The 19,054-nt window shown below is 39.5% G+C and overlaps 1 protein-coding gene across 2 annotated transcripts in view; it reads left to right on the top strand.

Moving 5' to 3' along the window:
- Positions 1-19,054, top strand: part of LOC122796236 (amyloid beta precursor protein binding family B member 1 interacting protein) — a 1,476,726-nt gene that overhangs the window by 868,118 nt on the left and 589,554 nt on the right. For both annotated transcript variants that reach the window (XM_044064553.1, XM_044064552.1), the window contains one exon: positions 778-937. In XM_044064553.1, the coding sequence (XP_043920488.1) occupies positions 778-937 (160 nt within the window). The remainder of the gene's footprint in view (positions 1-777; positions 938-19,054) is intronic.

Raw genomic sequence — 19,054 nt, 5'->3', positions numbered from 1 at the left:
GTTACAATCACAGATAAATCTTTGTATGCTGTTATTTTATGTTAGATGCACTGTACACATTAATTTTACCCCACTATTATGTAAACTTAAAATTTCACACTGTAGTTTAAACATTGTATTAGCAAACCAACATGAACTATGCAGGGCTGTACAGCAAGGTCACTCTAGCATTTAAGATGTGAGTTCAGAAGTGAATGTCTGTGTAAGCAGCAGCAGTCGAGACTGAATGAATGTCATGACAGACTTCATTTGGGTGATTGGTGGAAGGAATGCGGATGCATCATTCAGCGGCATGTACTGCTGTTCCAGTGCGCTGCTCAACGGTGTTACTGCAGTTTGTACAGAAATGACATAGAGCACAGTGGATTCAACATGTTAACTGTAGACTTTTGTAGGAGAGTCATTAGGAGAAGAAAATCAAGGTGTTCCACGCTGGTCTTCTGTTCTCCTCTAGAGTCTTTACGCCACCTACAGGCAAGGTTCATAACTGCGCATAAAAAAATCTATACAAGTAGCTACAAGGCATGATTCCCTAAACTGAGAAGCTCCCAGTCCCAGAGACTGGGCATTGTTGCATTGGTGTGGAATGATGTAGAGTACTTGTAAATAATGGCAGTTTGAGGGACTATAAACAGCAGCAGAGTGGCATTGAGGCACTAAGTTATATAAAAAACATAGTAAATGTTTAAAAAATAAACATTTTCTTATCTATTTCTAAGAATATATAATGTACAATATTCAGTATCTTCACATTGCTAAGTAAGCGTTCTTTATTAGCTTGTTGTTAAGGTGCATCTGAATGACAGCAGTTCAAAGACATTAATGGTGGATGAGAGGCAGACAGTGCGTGACATTTTAGACAACATGTTCGAAAAGACACATTGTGACTGCAGTGTCGAGTGGTGTTTGATTGAAGTAAATCCAGAGTTACAGATTGGTAAGTTGTAATGTTTTTCTTCTGAAATTTAAAAACATGACTTCATTTGTCAAATACATATGTAAGAGTAACCCATATACATATGCAAAACAATGTGGCTGCATGCAATATTATAATTGCATCATATGGTGAATTATAATATCTGATGTTGAACTCACACTTTCCATGATGTAAACATGCTTTCCTTTTGTTTAACTAAGTATAGATAAATATAGACAACCAAAAAAAGTGATGTACAGATTTATAACTGCAAGACAGCTTTTTGCTTAACTTAAGGACGCTCTATGCCCTACCTTCAAATGAAAGGTATCATAACAATGCTGATCATGTATTTAATTGCATATTTAAGGTAAGAACCTGTCATGGTGTCAAGTATATTTGCATCACAGCTGATACTATTGAGGGGTTTTATTCTACTGCCTGAAATAATGAAGTCTGGTCTGATTGCTGTTGGTGCTTCAAACATATTTCATTTTTGTGCATTTGTTTTAACAATGTTTTAAGTTGATAACTTTTTTTCTAAAGAGTAGCAGGATGAAAATGAGAAGTAGGAGAGAGACCAGTTTAATTACAATTTATTATTTATGTATTTCAATACAAGAAAGGCATTATTGCTATTTGCACTTCAAAGCAGTTCTTGCAGGGTTTTCATTATAGTGAAATTTTGTCTCTCAACCCCTTAGAGCAAAAGATCTGGACAAAGCCTAAAATGATGGGGGGACAGTTGGGGACAGATTTTATATATTGCTCTTACAAACGTCGAAAGTTGATAGAATAATAGGTTTTGCATTAGCATGAATTTTCTGAAGGATATGGAGTCTTAAACTCAAATGTTTGTCATTATTTAATGATTTCAATCCTCGGCTATTTGTTAGAAAGGTACAGATTGTAGGAGGAATACATCAAAAATATGAGGCAAAAATCTGGACATTCTGCAAAAATCTGTACAGTTGAGAGGTATTTGGTCTTTGTATGGTGTGTGCATGTGTGTGTGTCTGTGTGTGTGTGTCTGATATTGCGTGCCACTACTGCTCTGATTCTGCAGCTGAGTACAGTGACTATTTTGAACTTAAGCTACAGTGTTAATGTCATGAGAGTAGAGGCAGAATGTAATAGGTTGAGTATATCTTGATGGCCTAATTCTCTGATCATTCATATTTTGTCATTTCCCCGTGGCTTGAGCTCTGTCTAGTAGACTAACAGTTAGTTTTCAACTGTTTGTATTTTGTATATTTGTAATATTAAGTTTAGGGTTAATTTTGTGTTTTTAGACTCGTATTTTCTGAGATTTTATATTCATTCTTTGTCATAGGTCTTGTTTTTGCTGTCTTTCTTTTTTGTGGTATTTGTAATTTTCTGTAATTGATTTTTTATGACATACATTGATTTATGATGTCTATCTCTGTGTGTTGGAGGAAGGAAGGTTAGCAGCATGTCTGGCTACATTTCTAGCATGAAACATTTGTCTTACTGTTACTCAACATAGGTGAGCAGTTTTAGCATAAAACAGGTCGAAAATAAGAAAAGTGGGATGTGGTGGAAGACAGACTATTATGGTACAGTGTTGCATAACTGTTCTTGAGTGGAACTACTTTACCATGTTGTCTTATGGGGCTCACAAAAGCAATTAAAAGCAATGTGGGTCAGGGGAAGTAATAGACACCAGTGAGAACTCTCATGCCCTTATAGTGATTACAAAATAAATGGGTGAGGGACCAGTAGACACCTTGGCTACTGTAAATAGTGTTGCTTGACAGCTTAAAAAACTTCACACCCTGCACCCTCCCACCACAGAGATGGTTAGTTCACTGCACCACCACTAGATACCAAGGATTTCCTAAACATCAAAATTAAAAGTAGACCATTAAAAAATTACATTAAAAGGAGGAGAAAAGGGCTTTGGAACTCTGTGCCCCTGGCACAGGAAGCATCTGCAGTTAACTCACTACACTAACTGCTAATTTTATTTATATATAATGAGGATAGCTGGTATTATTCAATGCCTGCAACAGTTCGAGAGTTTCAACAAGGCGCACATGTAAATATATATATCTATCAACCTTGTAATTCACGTAATCTAGACAAAACCAAAATTAATGGGAAGTACACATACACAATCAAGGATGGACTTTAACTATTCCTTTTTTAAACTTAGAAACTTGCTAGAATAACAGCTTTTCCACTAGCATGCATTTACTGAAGGATATGAAATGTGAAACTCTAATGTCTGGCATTAATGACTGACTGCAGTCATCTATGATTTACGATGAAAGAACAAAAACAGAAATCCGGAATGTTGTGAAACTCAGGAAACATGTATGGGATACGTGGTGTGTGGCTGTTTTTTTGTACTGTTTCTATGTGGAAGGAAAGTGAATGAGGTATGTGCCCACACTAACATGCTACATCATCCGCCACTGTTAATTGCTGCATAAAAGTGCTGACTAGCAGTCATTGTAGTTAAGAGGTTTAGAAGCAGGCACATTAGTCAATAATGGGGTCTTTTTTCTTTGTAGTTAATGTGTCCCTTAATTCAGTGGCAAGATATCACAGAAACAGGTCCTTTTAACTACATTCCTTAGCTTGAGCACTAGGGCTCTTTCTAAATCCTTAGGTTGGTGTTCATGTGCAAAGTATATGTTGATGTACCATCTTCAATTAAATTGTTTTTATACCGTTTTGCATTTAGTAGTTTGTTTCAGTTTTGTCTTTTTTTTTACTTGTGAGTAGATGTTAACTCTTGTTAGTTGACATTGTTATATTTTGTACATTACTAGCATCACTTTGGCTAAATTTTGGTTGAGGAAATGCCTTTATATTTTTTACATTCACTTAATAAAGCAGTGTTTCCTTGGTCTTTGCCTGGTGGCGTGTGTGTGCGTGTGTGTGTGTGTGTGCGTGTGTGTGTGTGCGTGTGTGTGCATGTGTGTGCGTGTGTGTGCGTGTGTGTGAGCGTGTGCGTGTGTGTGTGTGTGTGTGATACTGTAAAGTCTGAATCTTTTAGAGCTTCAACCAGTAGGGTGGTTGTGGACTAGAGCTGCAGTTTATTATTTCAAAATCTGTAAAAAAGTGCCTTTAAATACATTATGCACCTAGTTCACTAATAAAATTCGAACTTTAAAATAAGTGCTGCAAAATAAAAAATAGTAGGTAGTCCACACTTGAGTTAAAAATGGAATATCCCTACTCTTCGTAAATTTAACCCTATGAATTCCCGACTCTGCCCACACTGTAAAGACCAAACTGCTGACCTACTCCATCTTTTCTGGAGCTGTAAATGTGTATTTAAACTTTGGAACTCCCTTAAACTTCAGTTATAAAAGATGGGCTACCAAGCATCCACACTCACTTGGGAATTTACTCTACTACATATCCCTCCAAATATCATCTCCAAAAAACAAGCAATTACCCTAATTAATATCTTTCTCTTAATGAAACTTTATATAGCTACCAATTGGCTTAACTCAACTAATAACTCATGGGAGAACTTCAGATTGATGGCGACTAAACATCTATTAGCCCATAAAATAATAATTAATAAAAGGGACAAAAATATTAAATTTAGGAATTTATGGGAACAAATTTTTAATATTATTCTTGCATAACCTACCACAAATATTTATACTTCACTATAACTAGGAGTTTTTACACAACATCATACATCCCTAACCCTTATAAGTGTTTTTCTTTTTCTCTTTAATATTGTACCTATAATAATTCTTGCAAAACTACTTTTTTCTTTTTTTTTTTTGCTATGCTGAATTTTGTAAGCATCTATGTATATAGTGTAAATAGTATTGTTTGATTGATCAACCTCTTTTTGCATTACTTTGAATGTATAACAATTGTTTAATGTTCATATGTTTTTCCTATATTTGTTTATCATTTACTGTTCTGCTTTGATGTAAAGAATAAATAAAAATTACTGAAAAAAATGGAATATCCTTTATTGAAACACACAAACCAAATTGCTTGCGTGTTTCAATAAAGGATATTCCATTTTAACTTAACTGTGGGCTACCTACTATTTTATTATTTTGCAGTATGTACTTTAAGTTTGAATTTTATTAGTAAACTAGGTGCATAACATATTTCAAGGAGAGAACTTCATACTCTCCACACTGCGAAGTTTCTGCTTTTTTTTTTTTGACCCAGTATAGGTTGCATACTGGGTTTTCTGAGACTTCGAGGGATACCGTGGATTTTTCTTTTTAAAAAAGTGACTTTCATGACTTTAGGTTTTCCTGGTAGAGAAGTATGTCTACAGCTTACAACAGACAGAAGATAGTACCATTAGGTCTGATAGTTTTTAAAAGCTGTACTTAGAGCAGAGACAGGTGGAGTTTCATGAACAGTGGAGAGGAAGTTTACACCAGATATCTTTGGAGTTGATGCAGCTTTATTCTAGCTGATTCCATATTATTCTCAGTGATTCTAGCTTCCAGGAAGAGGAACTACAAACAGACTTCAACAAATGCAACAGTAATCTGTAATGTTATAAACACAAGAATGAATAAGCTTTTCTAAGAATGAAGTTTGAGAACATTACATTTTAAGGTGACAAGGCTAAACTGAAAATATAAAACAAAGTTGCTTTGTGACTGAACAGACTTTGAAAAACAGGAAATTTTTACTTGAAACACAAATAATTGTAAATAAGTTATTCTGAACCAATGATAACATTTCTTTATCACATTCTAGGAAAGGACATGATGAATCATCCATTTTTTAAATTGTGATAAACTTAACAAATAATGATTTCTAATTCAAACACAAAAACACAGTCCAGTTTTTATTCCACCGGTGATGCTACAGTAAGTAATCGGGCCCCTTTGATATTCCCCCAGATTACCATAGCAGTAGGTCATCTGTCTCACAACCACAGGGTCTAGGGCTCAATCTTGAAATTCCAGTCACTGCCTCAGCCGAGTTAACATGTTCTTCCCATGTCTGTGTGCTTTTTTTTCAGGTACTACAGTTTTCTCCCAGTTCCTCAAAACATATAAGTTCACTGGCTACAGCGAGTTGTCCATACACATTGTACTTACCATTGTTGTTGTGGCCAAGGTTGAGGCAGAAAAGTAGCCATGTAATATCCCAATAAGTAGATGCTAAATAAATAAATACATAAATAACATACATCACAATAAGAAAGGAAAGAAAATAGTTGAAAGACCAAGATACATTGAGCATCAGTGACAATTTCAGAAAAGTGACTGGTTAAGAACCTTATTTTAAATAATGCTGCTGGCAATTCAGAGCATAATATTTCTAGGTGTGTTCTGAACATACATGAAGTATGTGCATTAGATGAGGACTTGACCTTTTATCTAGCAACATGTTACAGCACCACTGAGGTAATGTTTAATTTATTACACTTCAGTTAGTACTATCTTGAAGATATTATTCAGTCATGAGGATATATTTTGCCAGCATTTATGCAAAGTATACTGTTTATGCTAGCCAACAACAGAAATGTTAGTTTTTAAAAAGGCATCTGATAATGAATAACACAAACTGAACAATACAGGATATATATTTTGTCATAGTTCAACTAAAGGTGAAAAGGAGGCATGGAAGAAATAAAGAAATGCATCCATTTTTTTTTTGCATGTAATGCTGATAAGGCTGTGGCTATTGTTATGGGCAGTCAGTAGTATTTTGAAAGTATGCAAAAATCATAATCCGATACTATTATTTATGTGAAGTTATTGAACAATTCTATATACATGAGTAAATGTAATATTTGTTTTTTAGAAAATGTTTTTGTCAAGCTTTATTTCATCTTTGTATTAATTTTTTTTTTTGCATTCTAAATTGTATGTGGTGGTCAGTTCTATGTGGGTTACTAAAAAGGTTAGTAAATACAGATGTGATGTGCTCTTAAATCTCATTTCCCTTTTATAGCTGGCTCTACAAGGGTTAAGGGGGGTGGCACCATCTTAAAAACAGAATTAACTGAAAATATGCTGTTTCAGAGCAGGTTGGTATAGTAAAATGACATCCATATTTTCATATTAAAATATAGCAAACATTTAAGACATTCAAATGTGCTCAGCAAACTGGAAATTTCTGGGTGTGTTTTCTCTGATTTGCATATGGTTTACTCAGTCAGCACAGCTTTTCTCAGTTCAGAATTTCTCAAAATATACTATTGAGGGGAGGGGGTACATGCCTCTTACTGAAGCTAGCCTACATCATATGACTTGTTTACATTTTCTTCCCTTAAGTGAGAACCAAGAAAGCAAAGAATTATAGCAAGGGATAGAGGAAATCAAACTACTTAGTGTATACAGACTAAAACACTGAGCTTAATTATGTTCTTGCAAACCCCATTATGTGTATCTGTTCCACTAGCATTTGGCAGCACACGGGGTGCACGGATTACTTTTATCTTCATTTTCTGATTTCTCACACTAACTTTATAAAACTGGAATTGAATGCATTCTGCCAAAAGAAGGCTTTTACCCCTGACTGAGCACTACATCAAAATGCTAATGAAATCTGAGTCCTGCACAAAGCTTCCAGTGGCACCCATATTGGGAACATTCGACCAAAGATGCTGCATTCTGGGCTAACCAGGCTCCCTATTGTTCATTGCCACTGTGTGGCTGAACCTGTGAGAATATTAAAGTAGAACAGCCTAAGGCTAAAGTAGAGTAGGAGAACAGCAGCTGTGGGAAGAATGAAGTCTGGCAAAGGGCTTAATAGTGGCCAATGCATGATTCAGCAAGAGAGACAGTCGCACGATTACATACAAGAATGACCAACATTCAACTCGGGTAGACTTCCTTATAGTAAGGAGAGAGAGCAATGGGGTAAAATCAGCAATTGCAAAGTCTTCCCCAGTGAAACAGTCAGCCCACAGCATAAACCACCGATTGTCCCAATCAGCTTTTGGCAGTGGTCAGAGAAGGCTCTGAGGTCAACATTTGAGCAAAAGAGTTCAAGGAAATACTCAAGAATCTACTACTTCAAGAAGAAGATGAAATTGATGGAGTTGAAGAAGAATGACAGTGTGTCTAACAACATATGAGAACTGTAGAATAGATGTGATAGGTATAGAAATACGGTATATAAGGAAGGCTGGAGTGGAATGCAGAAGTCCTGAAAGTCACCCAAAGAAAGAAGGCATGCAGGAAAAAGTGGCTGATAAAAGACACTAAGAAGGAATACTGTCCATCCAGGAGCTATGTGCGAAACTCTACCAGCTTCCGGAAAGTAACTCAGCAGATGACACAAAGAAACTATATCAGTTTGCAAAGACGGAGAGGTAAAGAAGATATTCATCAGACACCTTCCCTAATGGATGCTAAAACCAACCTGCTGACCAGTTGACAAGACATCAAAGACAAATAAAAGGAGTTCTTCCAACAGCTTTTGAGTAAATAAAACCTTACAGAAGCTGTACTCACTCAGAAAAAGCATATGATAAAAGAGGAAGAACCCATCCTAGAAAAAGTAAGAATAGCACTAAAGAAAATGAAGTCAGGGAAAGCAGGAGGCTTAGATGAGGTATTAGCAGATTTCCTCAAGATCTTAGGGGAATTAGAGGAGAAATGCCTCCAGAGGGTACTCTTAGCACTATGGAAAGAAAGGCATATCCCAGATGATTGGAGAATAAGCATTCTACTGCCAGGGTACAAGACTGTCACAACTGTGGGCAGTAGAGATATCAAACTCCTGTCAAACTGCATGAAAGTGTTGGAGAGGCTGATTGATAAACGAATACTCAAAGTTGGAGAAAGTAATATGGAATATGATCTGTTCGGATTCAGATCAGAAAGCAGCACAATCAACCTAACAGATATTTGAGAAGAAGCTAGGGATGAGGAAAGAGTCTAACTGGACTCTCAGAAAGCATATCATAAGATCACAAGATTTGGGCAGTTCTGTAATGGTAAAGTCATGGAAACACTGGTAGAATTAGTGCAGGATATGTATGGTGATGCAGTAATACAAGTACAGGCAGTTTTCAGACTCGCAGAAGAGTTCCCAGTGGGAGAGTGTGCATATCAAGGTTCAACTCTGAGCCCACTGTTGCTCATATTGGTGATGGACTACATTAACAAACAGGTCACAAGGGACAGATCGACAAAGCTGCTGTATGTAAACGATGTGGCAGTAGAAGCAAACCCTGTACAAAAACTTCCGCAGATGTTAAGGGAATGGAATGCTAAACTGAAGACTTGGGAAGAAACTAAGTACAGACAAGACAATTGTCATGTCAGCAAATGGGGAAATCAAAAGAAGATAAAACTTGAAAAAGACAGGAAAGTATTGGAACAGGTTAGTAACTTCAAGTATCTGGGAGAGGTGATGGCGAAGAAGAGAAGTCTGAATGAGGAGGACAAACCTAGAATCAGAGTGGCAGTGGTAGTGTGTGACAGAAGAGTGTCAAAAAAGCTGAAACGTAAGTGTTCAAAACAGCAACACATCTGGTAGTACTGTATGGCACAGAAGCCTGGACAATGAAGGCAGATCAGTTGAGAAAACCAGAAATGATGGAGATGAAGTGTCTGATATGGGTGGTAGGTTGCACACTGTGAGACTGAGAAAATGAGGAAATCAGAACAGAAGCCATAGTAGCTCCAATTGCAGAGAATGTCAAAGAGAACAGATTATGGTAGTTTGTACACATGTGCAGGAAGGCAGAAGCCAGTCTGGTGAAGAAGATGATTTGACAGAAACAGGACAAAGGCAAGAGATAAAAAGGACATCCAGCAAAGGGATAGATTGAATCAGAGAAGACCTGCAACAGTCATGACCACTGAAGAAGGTAGGAGAGTGGCATCAAATTAAGAAATGTAGTGACAGTCGACACAACACCCCAACCTCAGTTAGAAAAATGGGAAAAGAGGAGTTTGATGATGGTGAAAACTAACAGCCCTGGCAACTGTACAGCGTTGGAGAAGTTTGATTGGACACAGAGAAAGAGTGAGAGAGAGAAGCAGAGTTTTTTTACCTTTGCCATCCCTTGGATCTTGGTGCTGAATTAGTAGCCCGTCTGCCTTGCCCTTCCTATACCTCAAGTTGAGAATTCCTTTCTCCCCAGAATGCTGTGCTGAACTTCACTAATGTTCTATATTGTCCCTTTCGTTAAACATTAAACAAACTATCCTGGTTGCGCTTTCTGAAATACCTGAAATGACATCAGGTTGATCAGCAGACCCAGTGTTTTAACTGAATGCTTGCACACTGTGCCTGTACTTCTAATAACATGCTTTTAATAACTGAGTTTATGAATTATTGGCTAAGTAAGAAGCCATCGCAACTTGGTGGTTTCAAATGATGTTCCAAGGAAAAGTACAATAATTTCAATATTTTGGCTTGTTTTTGTGTTTGTTTGAAAATTTTTCAGAGTATGGTTTTGATGTTCTCATTCATCAGAGCCAAAATAGATCAGTTTTAATTAGCATCTAAAACTAATTTAAGGAAAGTTTGTAACCTTAGATAATCAAAGCTGCTTTACTTTCCTTACTGAAAGGAAGAAAGAGAGATTTGATATGGTGCAATATTTATGCAAAGGAGAAAGCTAAATTAATCAACACAAAAAGGCAGCCCCAAAGATATTCAAAGAGAAATACAGGCAAAGGCATCCAGATATTGGAACAATTCATAATTAAAAATAATAATTAAAAATAAGATCACAAAGAGGGAACATAGAACAGAAGATTAATAAAGTGGAAGTTAAAAAAAAATAGAAGGTGAAGTTATGGAATGCTTACAAAGTGAAGGATTTAGTGCAGAAAGTCTATCATTCATCAGATGAAGTCTCATTTGGTAGACGAAAGCGCTTATCATCTGTTGTTGGAATAACAATAAAGGATAATTCCATTCTCCCTTGGTGATTCGGAACCATTTCTTGGTCCAATTCCACTTCTGTCTCGGTGCTGTCGGTCACCTCGGTGCCGAGGCAACCTTCAGCACTGAGACAGTTACCTGATATTGACCCTGTTTCACCTATTTTGAGATCACCTATTTTGGAGAGGAGGAGATCTCCTCCTGTCTCCACCCGATTATCCAGGACACACTCAGATGAGGACATTGAGTGGGTGGTGAAAAGGTTGCTCTCTGACCCGGCTCTGGCAAGAAAATTGGCCCCTCTGGACCCAAAGGCTTCGGAGCCGACCCTTTTGCAATCCACTGCTCCTCCTCTGACTGCTTCGCTCTCTGAGCCAATCACTTCGGGTTCCTTGATGTTGTATCCTTCGTTTCCGAGTATTCTTCCTGCTTCCTCTGAACCGAAAACTCTGTCCTCAGTGGCTCAGTCTAGAGCCGAGGAATCTGGGAGCCGACGCTGTCGAGTCGACTCCGAGGGGGATAGTCACCCTGGGTTTTCTTTGGAACCGACTGTGACGACTGTGCCCTGGCCCATCAATCAAGGAGCCTCAATCCTCACCACTAACACCAGGGAGGTTGTCTCCTAGAGGAGGAAAGGATGACTTATACACACAGTAAAGTACAATTTCCCTTAAGTGCACACAGAGATCACAGTCAGTCTGGAGCTGGCTGCTCCCTTGCTCACCAGGTCCCCATTAAGACTCCCCACTGGCACAGCTATAGGGTCCAGGTCTCAGCCTAACTGGGCAAGCTAGAACCTCCAGTACCCTCTCTGTCCAAGCAGCGCTTTGTGTCCTTGCCCAAGTAGCTGACACAACACACACACACTTTGAGATAAGTATTTATACAACTTCACAGACACTCCTGGAAAAGGCTGACACAGATTCTCCAGCTGTGCCCCTTTACCCAGACTTTACGGTAGTAATTACTGCCACCACTCAGTTAATATCAGCTACTAAAAGGCCCTTAAAAGGGTGTCCAATTACTGCTGCGAAATATTAATATCCAATGGTAATGTGACTATACAGTCTAAGGTTTATTGGAAGGGCTTAGACAGTAAACTCTATAAATATATAATGTACTCTAAAGCATACTTCATCTCTACACAAAGCAGCCACAGGTATAAGGTTTTAAAAATATTTAATAATAAATAATTAAAACCCAAGACAAATCTACTACACCACAGAGATATCTAAGAATTCACAGATCACACAGAAACTTAAAATTATACAGTAGGACAGGTCTGGTTTCATAGGTTCATAGATTAGTACTAAGCTAACTGCCCTTGCGAGCCATTTTAAGCCTGGCCAATTATCGCTTGTGAGACTCAAGCCCTGCACTTTGTGTTTGTAAGGCAAACACATTAACCATAGGCCACCCTCCCAAACCTATTAATCTTTACTAGCTTTAACTATTCCTACAAGGTATCACAGTGCTAAAAACTTACATGTGAGCATAAGCAGAGTGCTGATGAGTTAGATGTCCAGATCCAAATGCCCCCCTGGTCTCTTGTAAGAAATAGTATTTAAACATTACTAACAAACATGTCCCTAAGGCCCTCCCAAAATTACATCATTTTTGACACTTAGGTTTTCCCAGTATTCATATTGCATCATCTTAACACCTGGTCTGAGTTCTCAGGTCACAAACTGCATTATTTAGCAATCTAACACCTCCTCAGAAACTTACAATGATTCAAGACATTTTACATGTATATGCTAACAGAAACTAAAGCAATAAAAGCACCTTCCACATCTAAATTCTAGTCATAAACTTTAGCCTTAAAACAATGGGCATGACATCTTCATCCAGCCGCCCTCGGGCCGAATTCTAACATGAAAGGATACAACATGCTTCATTGGGCCAGTAGAGTGCAATGTTGTCACATATTTTGCAGTTCCACATTTCACAGTGTTTTCGTACATTTAAAAACACAAGCTTGTATTTTACATTTATTTATACAGTTGATAGAATTAGATATAAAATTCTATTTGACAAGGCTGGCAGCCTTCGCCCCTCTCTCCCCAATCATCACACCCCCCTCTCGGTGCTTCGGCTCGAATCAGCTCGGTTCCCACATCTGCTTCGGAGCCATTTCCGCCTTGCTCGGAGCCTACCATCCGTCTTCTCGGAGCAGAGGTCATCTTCGGAGGGGGGCTTTGAAGCAATAGAGAAGGCTTTGTCTTCTGCAAAAGCCATACCTTTCGACCCGATATCTCACCAGCAGCCATCAGCAACTTGTTCTCCCCCCCGCCACCCCCCACAGCATAGGGAACCAGAGACTCAAGCAACTCCATTGGAGATGCCCCCTCTTCTGAGACCTCCCCAGATTATCCCACTGGACAGCTCCCTCGGAAGAGACTTTGTAAGAGGAAGCATGTTGACTCACCTGAGTCTGTCATGTCTGACTCTGATTTGGAGGAGTCAGAAGGGTCCCCTAGATCCCCCTCTGAGGATGTCTCCTTTTCTGACATCCTGGAAATCCTTAGGGGGGTGTACTGAGGACAAATCAGTGTATCTTGAGGCCTTTGGTTACCGACCTTCCACCTCCTGGGTGACCCTGCCATATGACCAGCTCTTAGGGGTTATATTGTAGAAAGCCTGGACCTCCCCAGACACAGTGGAACCTGTCCCAAGGAGGCCAAACAAATTTATGACTGCACCAGAAGATAAGTCTTTTCTTTCCAAAGGGGTTCCCGTTGATGCTATGGTGGTAGTAGCAGCCACCAAGAAGGAGTTGTCTGAGCCATCTTCCAATATCCATCCTCGTAACAAGAAGTCCAGAACGATGGATAGATATGGAAAGCATACCTTTTTTCTTCAGTGGCATTTAACCTTAAGATCGCTGAATTACCTTTCCCATTTTACTCGACTTCAGAGGGATCTCCTGAAAGAGTTGGAAGATACCCTTCAGGGTTCAGTAGCTTCGGGATCCACAGATAAGGTTTCTGTGCAGCTCTCCACCCTTACATCGATAGCTAACTCCTCCATGAGGCTGATTTCCTATGCAGCGGATGGAGCGAGCAGGGCAGCCACAGCAGGAATCTCTCTTAGGAGACATTCTTGGATGTGTCTCTGTAACTTCACAGAATCCTTTGTCTTCCTTCACCAATGTCCCCTTTGATGGTTCAACTCTTTTTGGGCCTCAGGTGAAAGAGACCTTGACCAGGTGCAAGCAGGAAGGGAAAACCGTATCTGCTGTCGGAGACCATTTCTCCCTTCCTTCTAGACCGTATCCCAAGGGTCAAACAGGAGGGAAAATGTGATTCTGTAAATCCCAAAAAGGTTTCCCTCAGGCACAAGGTCAACCTTCCCCTAGGGGCAGAGGGGGAAGAGTATAATGGAAGATGCAGTCCTCACAGCAGAGGAGGTCTGCAACACCAGGGAGATAGAGAAACTTTCTCTGATTGTTCCTTCCATGGCCCCTGAGGGGTTGCCCAAATGTCCGTCTCTGGAGGCATTCAGGGATCATCTATCACTGTACCCAAGTGCCTGGCTAAACATTTCACAAGATCGTTTGGTACAAACCATAATATCCAGAAGTTACCTGATTCCCTTTGTTTCTGATCCCCCAGTAAACCTGTCTCTACCAGACATGCCACCCATTCAATTAGACCATGCAACATCAGAGGTCATCTTGTTGATGCAAAAGAGTCATCCAAGAAGTCCCCAGAGAGCAAATAGGATCTGGAACTTATTCTTTGTAGTTCCAAAAAAAACAGGGGACTGGAGATCAATTCTAGATCTCAGCAAACTCAACAAGTCTGTAAAGAAATAGAAGTTCTGAATGATCACTCTGCAGTCGATATTTCCTTTTATCAGGAAAGACAATTGGACGTGCTCAATAGATCTTCAGGACGCGTACTACCACATCAAAATGGACAGGTGCTCCAGAAGATACTTATGCTTTCGGCTGGGAGCCAGTCATTTTCAGTTTTGAACACTGCCCTTTGGTCTCACTACAGCCCCCAGAGTGTTCATCAAATGCATGGCAGTGGTAACGGCTCACCTGAGATGTCAAGGATTCCAGATGTTTCTGTACCTAGACGACTGGCTTCTCACTGCTACCACCAAGCATGAACTGATTAGAACCAGGGACGAGACTATATCCTTGTGCACCAGTTTAGGCATCACAGTAAACCTAAAAAAAAAAAATCAGCCTCATCTCCATCGCAGCACATTGTACTCTTAGGCTCAGAAATAGACTCAACCACCATGACAGCAAGACTAACACCAGAAAAAGTAGAATCATTGCGCAACCAAGTCAGATCCTTGCTAAACAGTCACAAAATTCAGGCCAGGGTAGTACTTCAAGAACTAGGAATTATGGTTTCTTCCATTCTTAGTTCCCCTAGCCCATCTGCACATGAGAGTACTTCAGTGGCTACTATTTGCCCAATGGTCAATGCAGGATCTTCTCCTGTGGCATCAGATTCTCATCACAAACACCTGCAAGAAGGATCTGACATGGTGGTTGCATACGGAATAACTTCTTTTAGGTCGTCCACTTGTTCCACCCCAAGAAAATGCAGTTTTGACCAGGGACGCCTCCCAGAGGGGGGGGGGGCATTATCTGGGAATGATGGTCCAAGGTACTTGGCAGAACCACGAGAACCACTTGCACATCAATGTTCTGGAGATGAGAGTGGTACTATATACGTTGCAAGCACTTCACAGTTCTCTTCCCACCGGGACAATTGTAATTCAGTCAGACAACATGTCTGTCGTGTGGTACATAAACAAGTAAGGGGGAACCAAATCTTGTTGCAAGGCCATAAGAGTTTGGAAATGGGTGATGAACACTCAACGCTTTCTGGTAGCAACTCACATCCTGGGGAAGTGCAATGTAATAGCAGACAAACTCAGTCAAGGCATTCTCATGCCTCACGAGTGGTCCCTGAATTCAGAACTTGTGAAAGAGATCTTTCACAGATGGGGCCAGCTTTGCTGTGACCTATTCACCACACACCTGAACACCAAATGCAGCAGCTACTTTTCCCTAATTCCATATCCGGGGATGTCACCCAGGGATGCTCTAGTCCACAAATGGCCTCCAGGACTCCTTTATGCCTTCCATCCTTTTCCTCTCATTCCAAACGTGATACAGAAAGTAAAACAGTTGGAGTACCCTGATCCTCATTGCTCCTCACTGGCCTCATCAAGTCTGGTTTCCCTTCCTGTGGCCCTACCTCTTGGAGGAACCATGGATTCTGGAACCATCTCCAGACCTCTTGATTAATCAATAGGGGCAGTTCCATCCTACTATCCAGACCCTGAAATTGACAGTATGGCTGCTGTAGTTCCACGAATAGCCAGGTGCGTTTCCCTCTCACCTTCAGCCGAACACATTCTGATTTCTTCCCACAAGCTTTCCACTAGGAAATTATATTCCAGAAAATGGAAAATGTTCTGTATTTGGGCTGTAAATCAAGACCTAGATCCCTGTACAGCTCCTATAGAATACATGTTGTCCTTCCTTGCCTCCATTTTTCATGAAGGAGCTGCGGCTGCTATGGTTAGAGTTCAGTTAGCTGCCATCTCTAATTACCATTTTGGCTACATGGGAAATCCCATCATATCCCACTCTTTGTGCAAAACTTTTTTGAAGGGAGTTCCCCTTCTCAGACCACCAATCAAACAGCCACCAGAACCCTGGGACCTAAACTTAGTTCTTACTCCTTAATTTTTCCCCCTTTGAACCCATTCCTTCATCGGATCTGAAATTATCATCATAGAAAACACTATTTTTAGTAGCTATAACTTCTGCTAGGAGAGTCTCAGAATTGTAAGCTCTTACTATTCAACCTCCTTGCATTGTTTACCACAAGGATAGAGTCTCACTTAGAACTAACCCTTCCTTCTTCCCAAGGTATGTTCAGAATATAAGCTTAACACTACCATTGAGCTACCAGTGTTTTTTCCAAATCATTCTAATAAATCTGAATACAGGCTACACCAGTTAGATGTCCATAGAATTCACAGGTTTTACCTACACAGGGCTAAAATATTTAGAAAATCAAATGAATTATTTGTCTCCTTTTCGGACAAAAATAAAGGCTTGCCTGTTTCTAAGTTACCCTCTCAAAATGGCTTTCAGATTGAATTTCCTTTGCTTATCAGACTACTGGCAAACAGTTACGCAACAAAGTAAAAGGCCACTCAACAAGGGCAGTATCAGCTTCATGTGCCTTTAGATCTAGACTCCCAATTGATACCATTTGTGCAGCAGCTATTTGAGCAAGAACACATACCTTTGTCACTCATTACAAATTGCATTTGACTTCCCCGGGACAGGTCATCCTTTGGGTCCACTGTGCTGGAGTCTCTTCACTTGAGCCACCCGGGATAAAGCTGCTAGGGACGCTGTCCCATCCAGCAAGAATTACGCAAGATAGGACTACATAACATAAAGAAGTTATGTACTTACCATAACATTCCATGTTTGTAGTCCATCTCACCGTAATTCTTGCATCCCTCCGTCCTGCTCCCTTCCTGTTCCTGGAGCTGTCTGACCTGGTTGTAGTTGTCCACCTGGCATGAATAATGTTACACAATGTTCTGTCTGTATGTACACAGTTATTGATAGTTTCATAACTATTAGGTACTTATTGCTTTCTTGCAGACAAGATCTGGGGAATTGCTGTGAGCCACCATGGGATAGGGGTTAGCCTTGAGCCAGTAAAAGCTCTCGAACTTTAGTATCGGCCAAGTCGGAGCCGATAAGCCATCCAGCAAGAATGTAGGTGAGATGGACTACAAACATGGAACGTTGTGGAAAGTACATAACTTTTTTTCATAGCATAGCACTACACTAGACAATAGACTTGGAACAACCATATGTAACCTAGCCATACCTCTCAACCTGGAATCATAAAAAATCTGGACAAAAGTAGGTACAATTAGCCAAAAATATGTATGCTGATTAACACAAAAGTTGCGTACATAATTATATAACCCCACCCACTCCAATGGACTTATAGGATGCCAACTTTTAAACGTAAATGGAACAGACAAAATATTAAACACAAAATAAACAGAAAAACAATAGTGTTTAATTTATATTAATATATAAAATTGTATCAAACTTTGAACTTGTGCAAAACTAAAATACATCTTAATCCAATTTAAGGTCACAGGGGGGCATACCTCTCAATCTCTTGGAGCAGGAAATCTGGACAAAGCCACAAATAATGGGGGACAAAACAAAGGCACAAAAACGATGATACTTGACTAACAGATTTTGCATAGCATGAATTTTTCTGAAGGATGAAGTCTGAAATGTTGTCTGCTGCCATTATTTTCTGACTTCAGACAGTCCTCAAAGATCTGCCAGTGATTTGCCAGAAAACTACAATTTTATGAGAAACAGACAAAAAACATGATTCATAAATGTGGACATTCTGAGAAAATCTGGACAGTTGAGAAAAGCTATGCTCAAGTATACATCTTCCAGTCCTAATGCAACACATCTCTGCAAACAAGTTTTCTTTACCCAACTCAGCTGTTCTGTGTCATATGTTAAAGTCATAATTTAATATATAAAGAAGATAACCCATGTTTTTTCTTTGTTTGTTAGACTAATATGCAGAAGAAACCCTTCATGATGGACTATTTGCTTACTCTACTTTGCTTATTCTGCATCTGCCAGACATCTACTACTACTCATGTTTTATATCTGCATAATCCTAAGTAACCTAGGACTGGAACAACTTTGAGCATTGGAAAAGAAATAAAACAGGGTGGCTAGATTATCATCAACACTCCCAAGCAGTTCTTATCACTTTCAATCTGGCTTAAACCATCACATTGCTGTGCTCGGTTATTCATTTACCTGACAAATATTCAGAGGATCAGTCTGTCATTTGATGGCATACTCATCAATCTGTTAGATGTGTATTTCTTAATGTGAGACAATAACTAAGATCTAAAACTGTGCACTCAACTGTTTTTTCTAACCTAGGGGATAACCTTCTGCAGTATATTAGATAAATTGCTGTAAACAACCTTTGAAAATCCTAGCCATTAACTACAACACAACATGAACATATAATTCTAGGGGTAGAAAGAAACCTGTAACTATAGTGACGGTGCTAATGACACCCACATGACATTGCTCCTTTAGCGTCAGTCAGCAACTGTATCTCCGGTAACTTATGAATCTGGCAGCATCTTACCCATTTTCCATCAAACACAGTTCATGTTCACAGTTAAGTACTGCCTTGTTGCTCATGCTCCTCTTTTGGAGTGCAGACTGCTTGACATTGATGGTTCTAA

The sequence above is a fragment of the Protopterus annectens genome, chromosome 3.part0 (genome assembly GCF_019279795.1).
Source record: "Protopterus annectens isolate FY-2018-M chromosome 3.part0, PAN1.0, whole genome shotgun sequence".
Lineage (NCBI taxonomy): Eukaryota > Metazoa > Chordata > Ceratodontiformes > Protopteridae > Protopterus > Protopterus annectens.
Note: the sequence above shows the minus strand (reverse complement) of the source record. Positions and strands in the feature narration are given on the sequence as shown.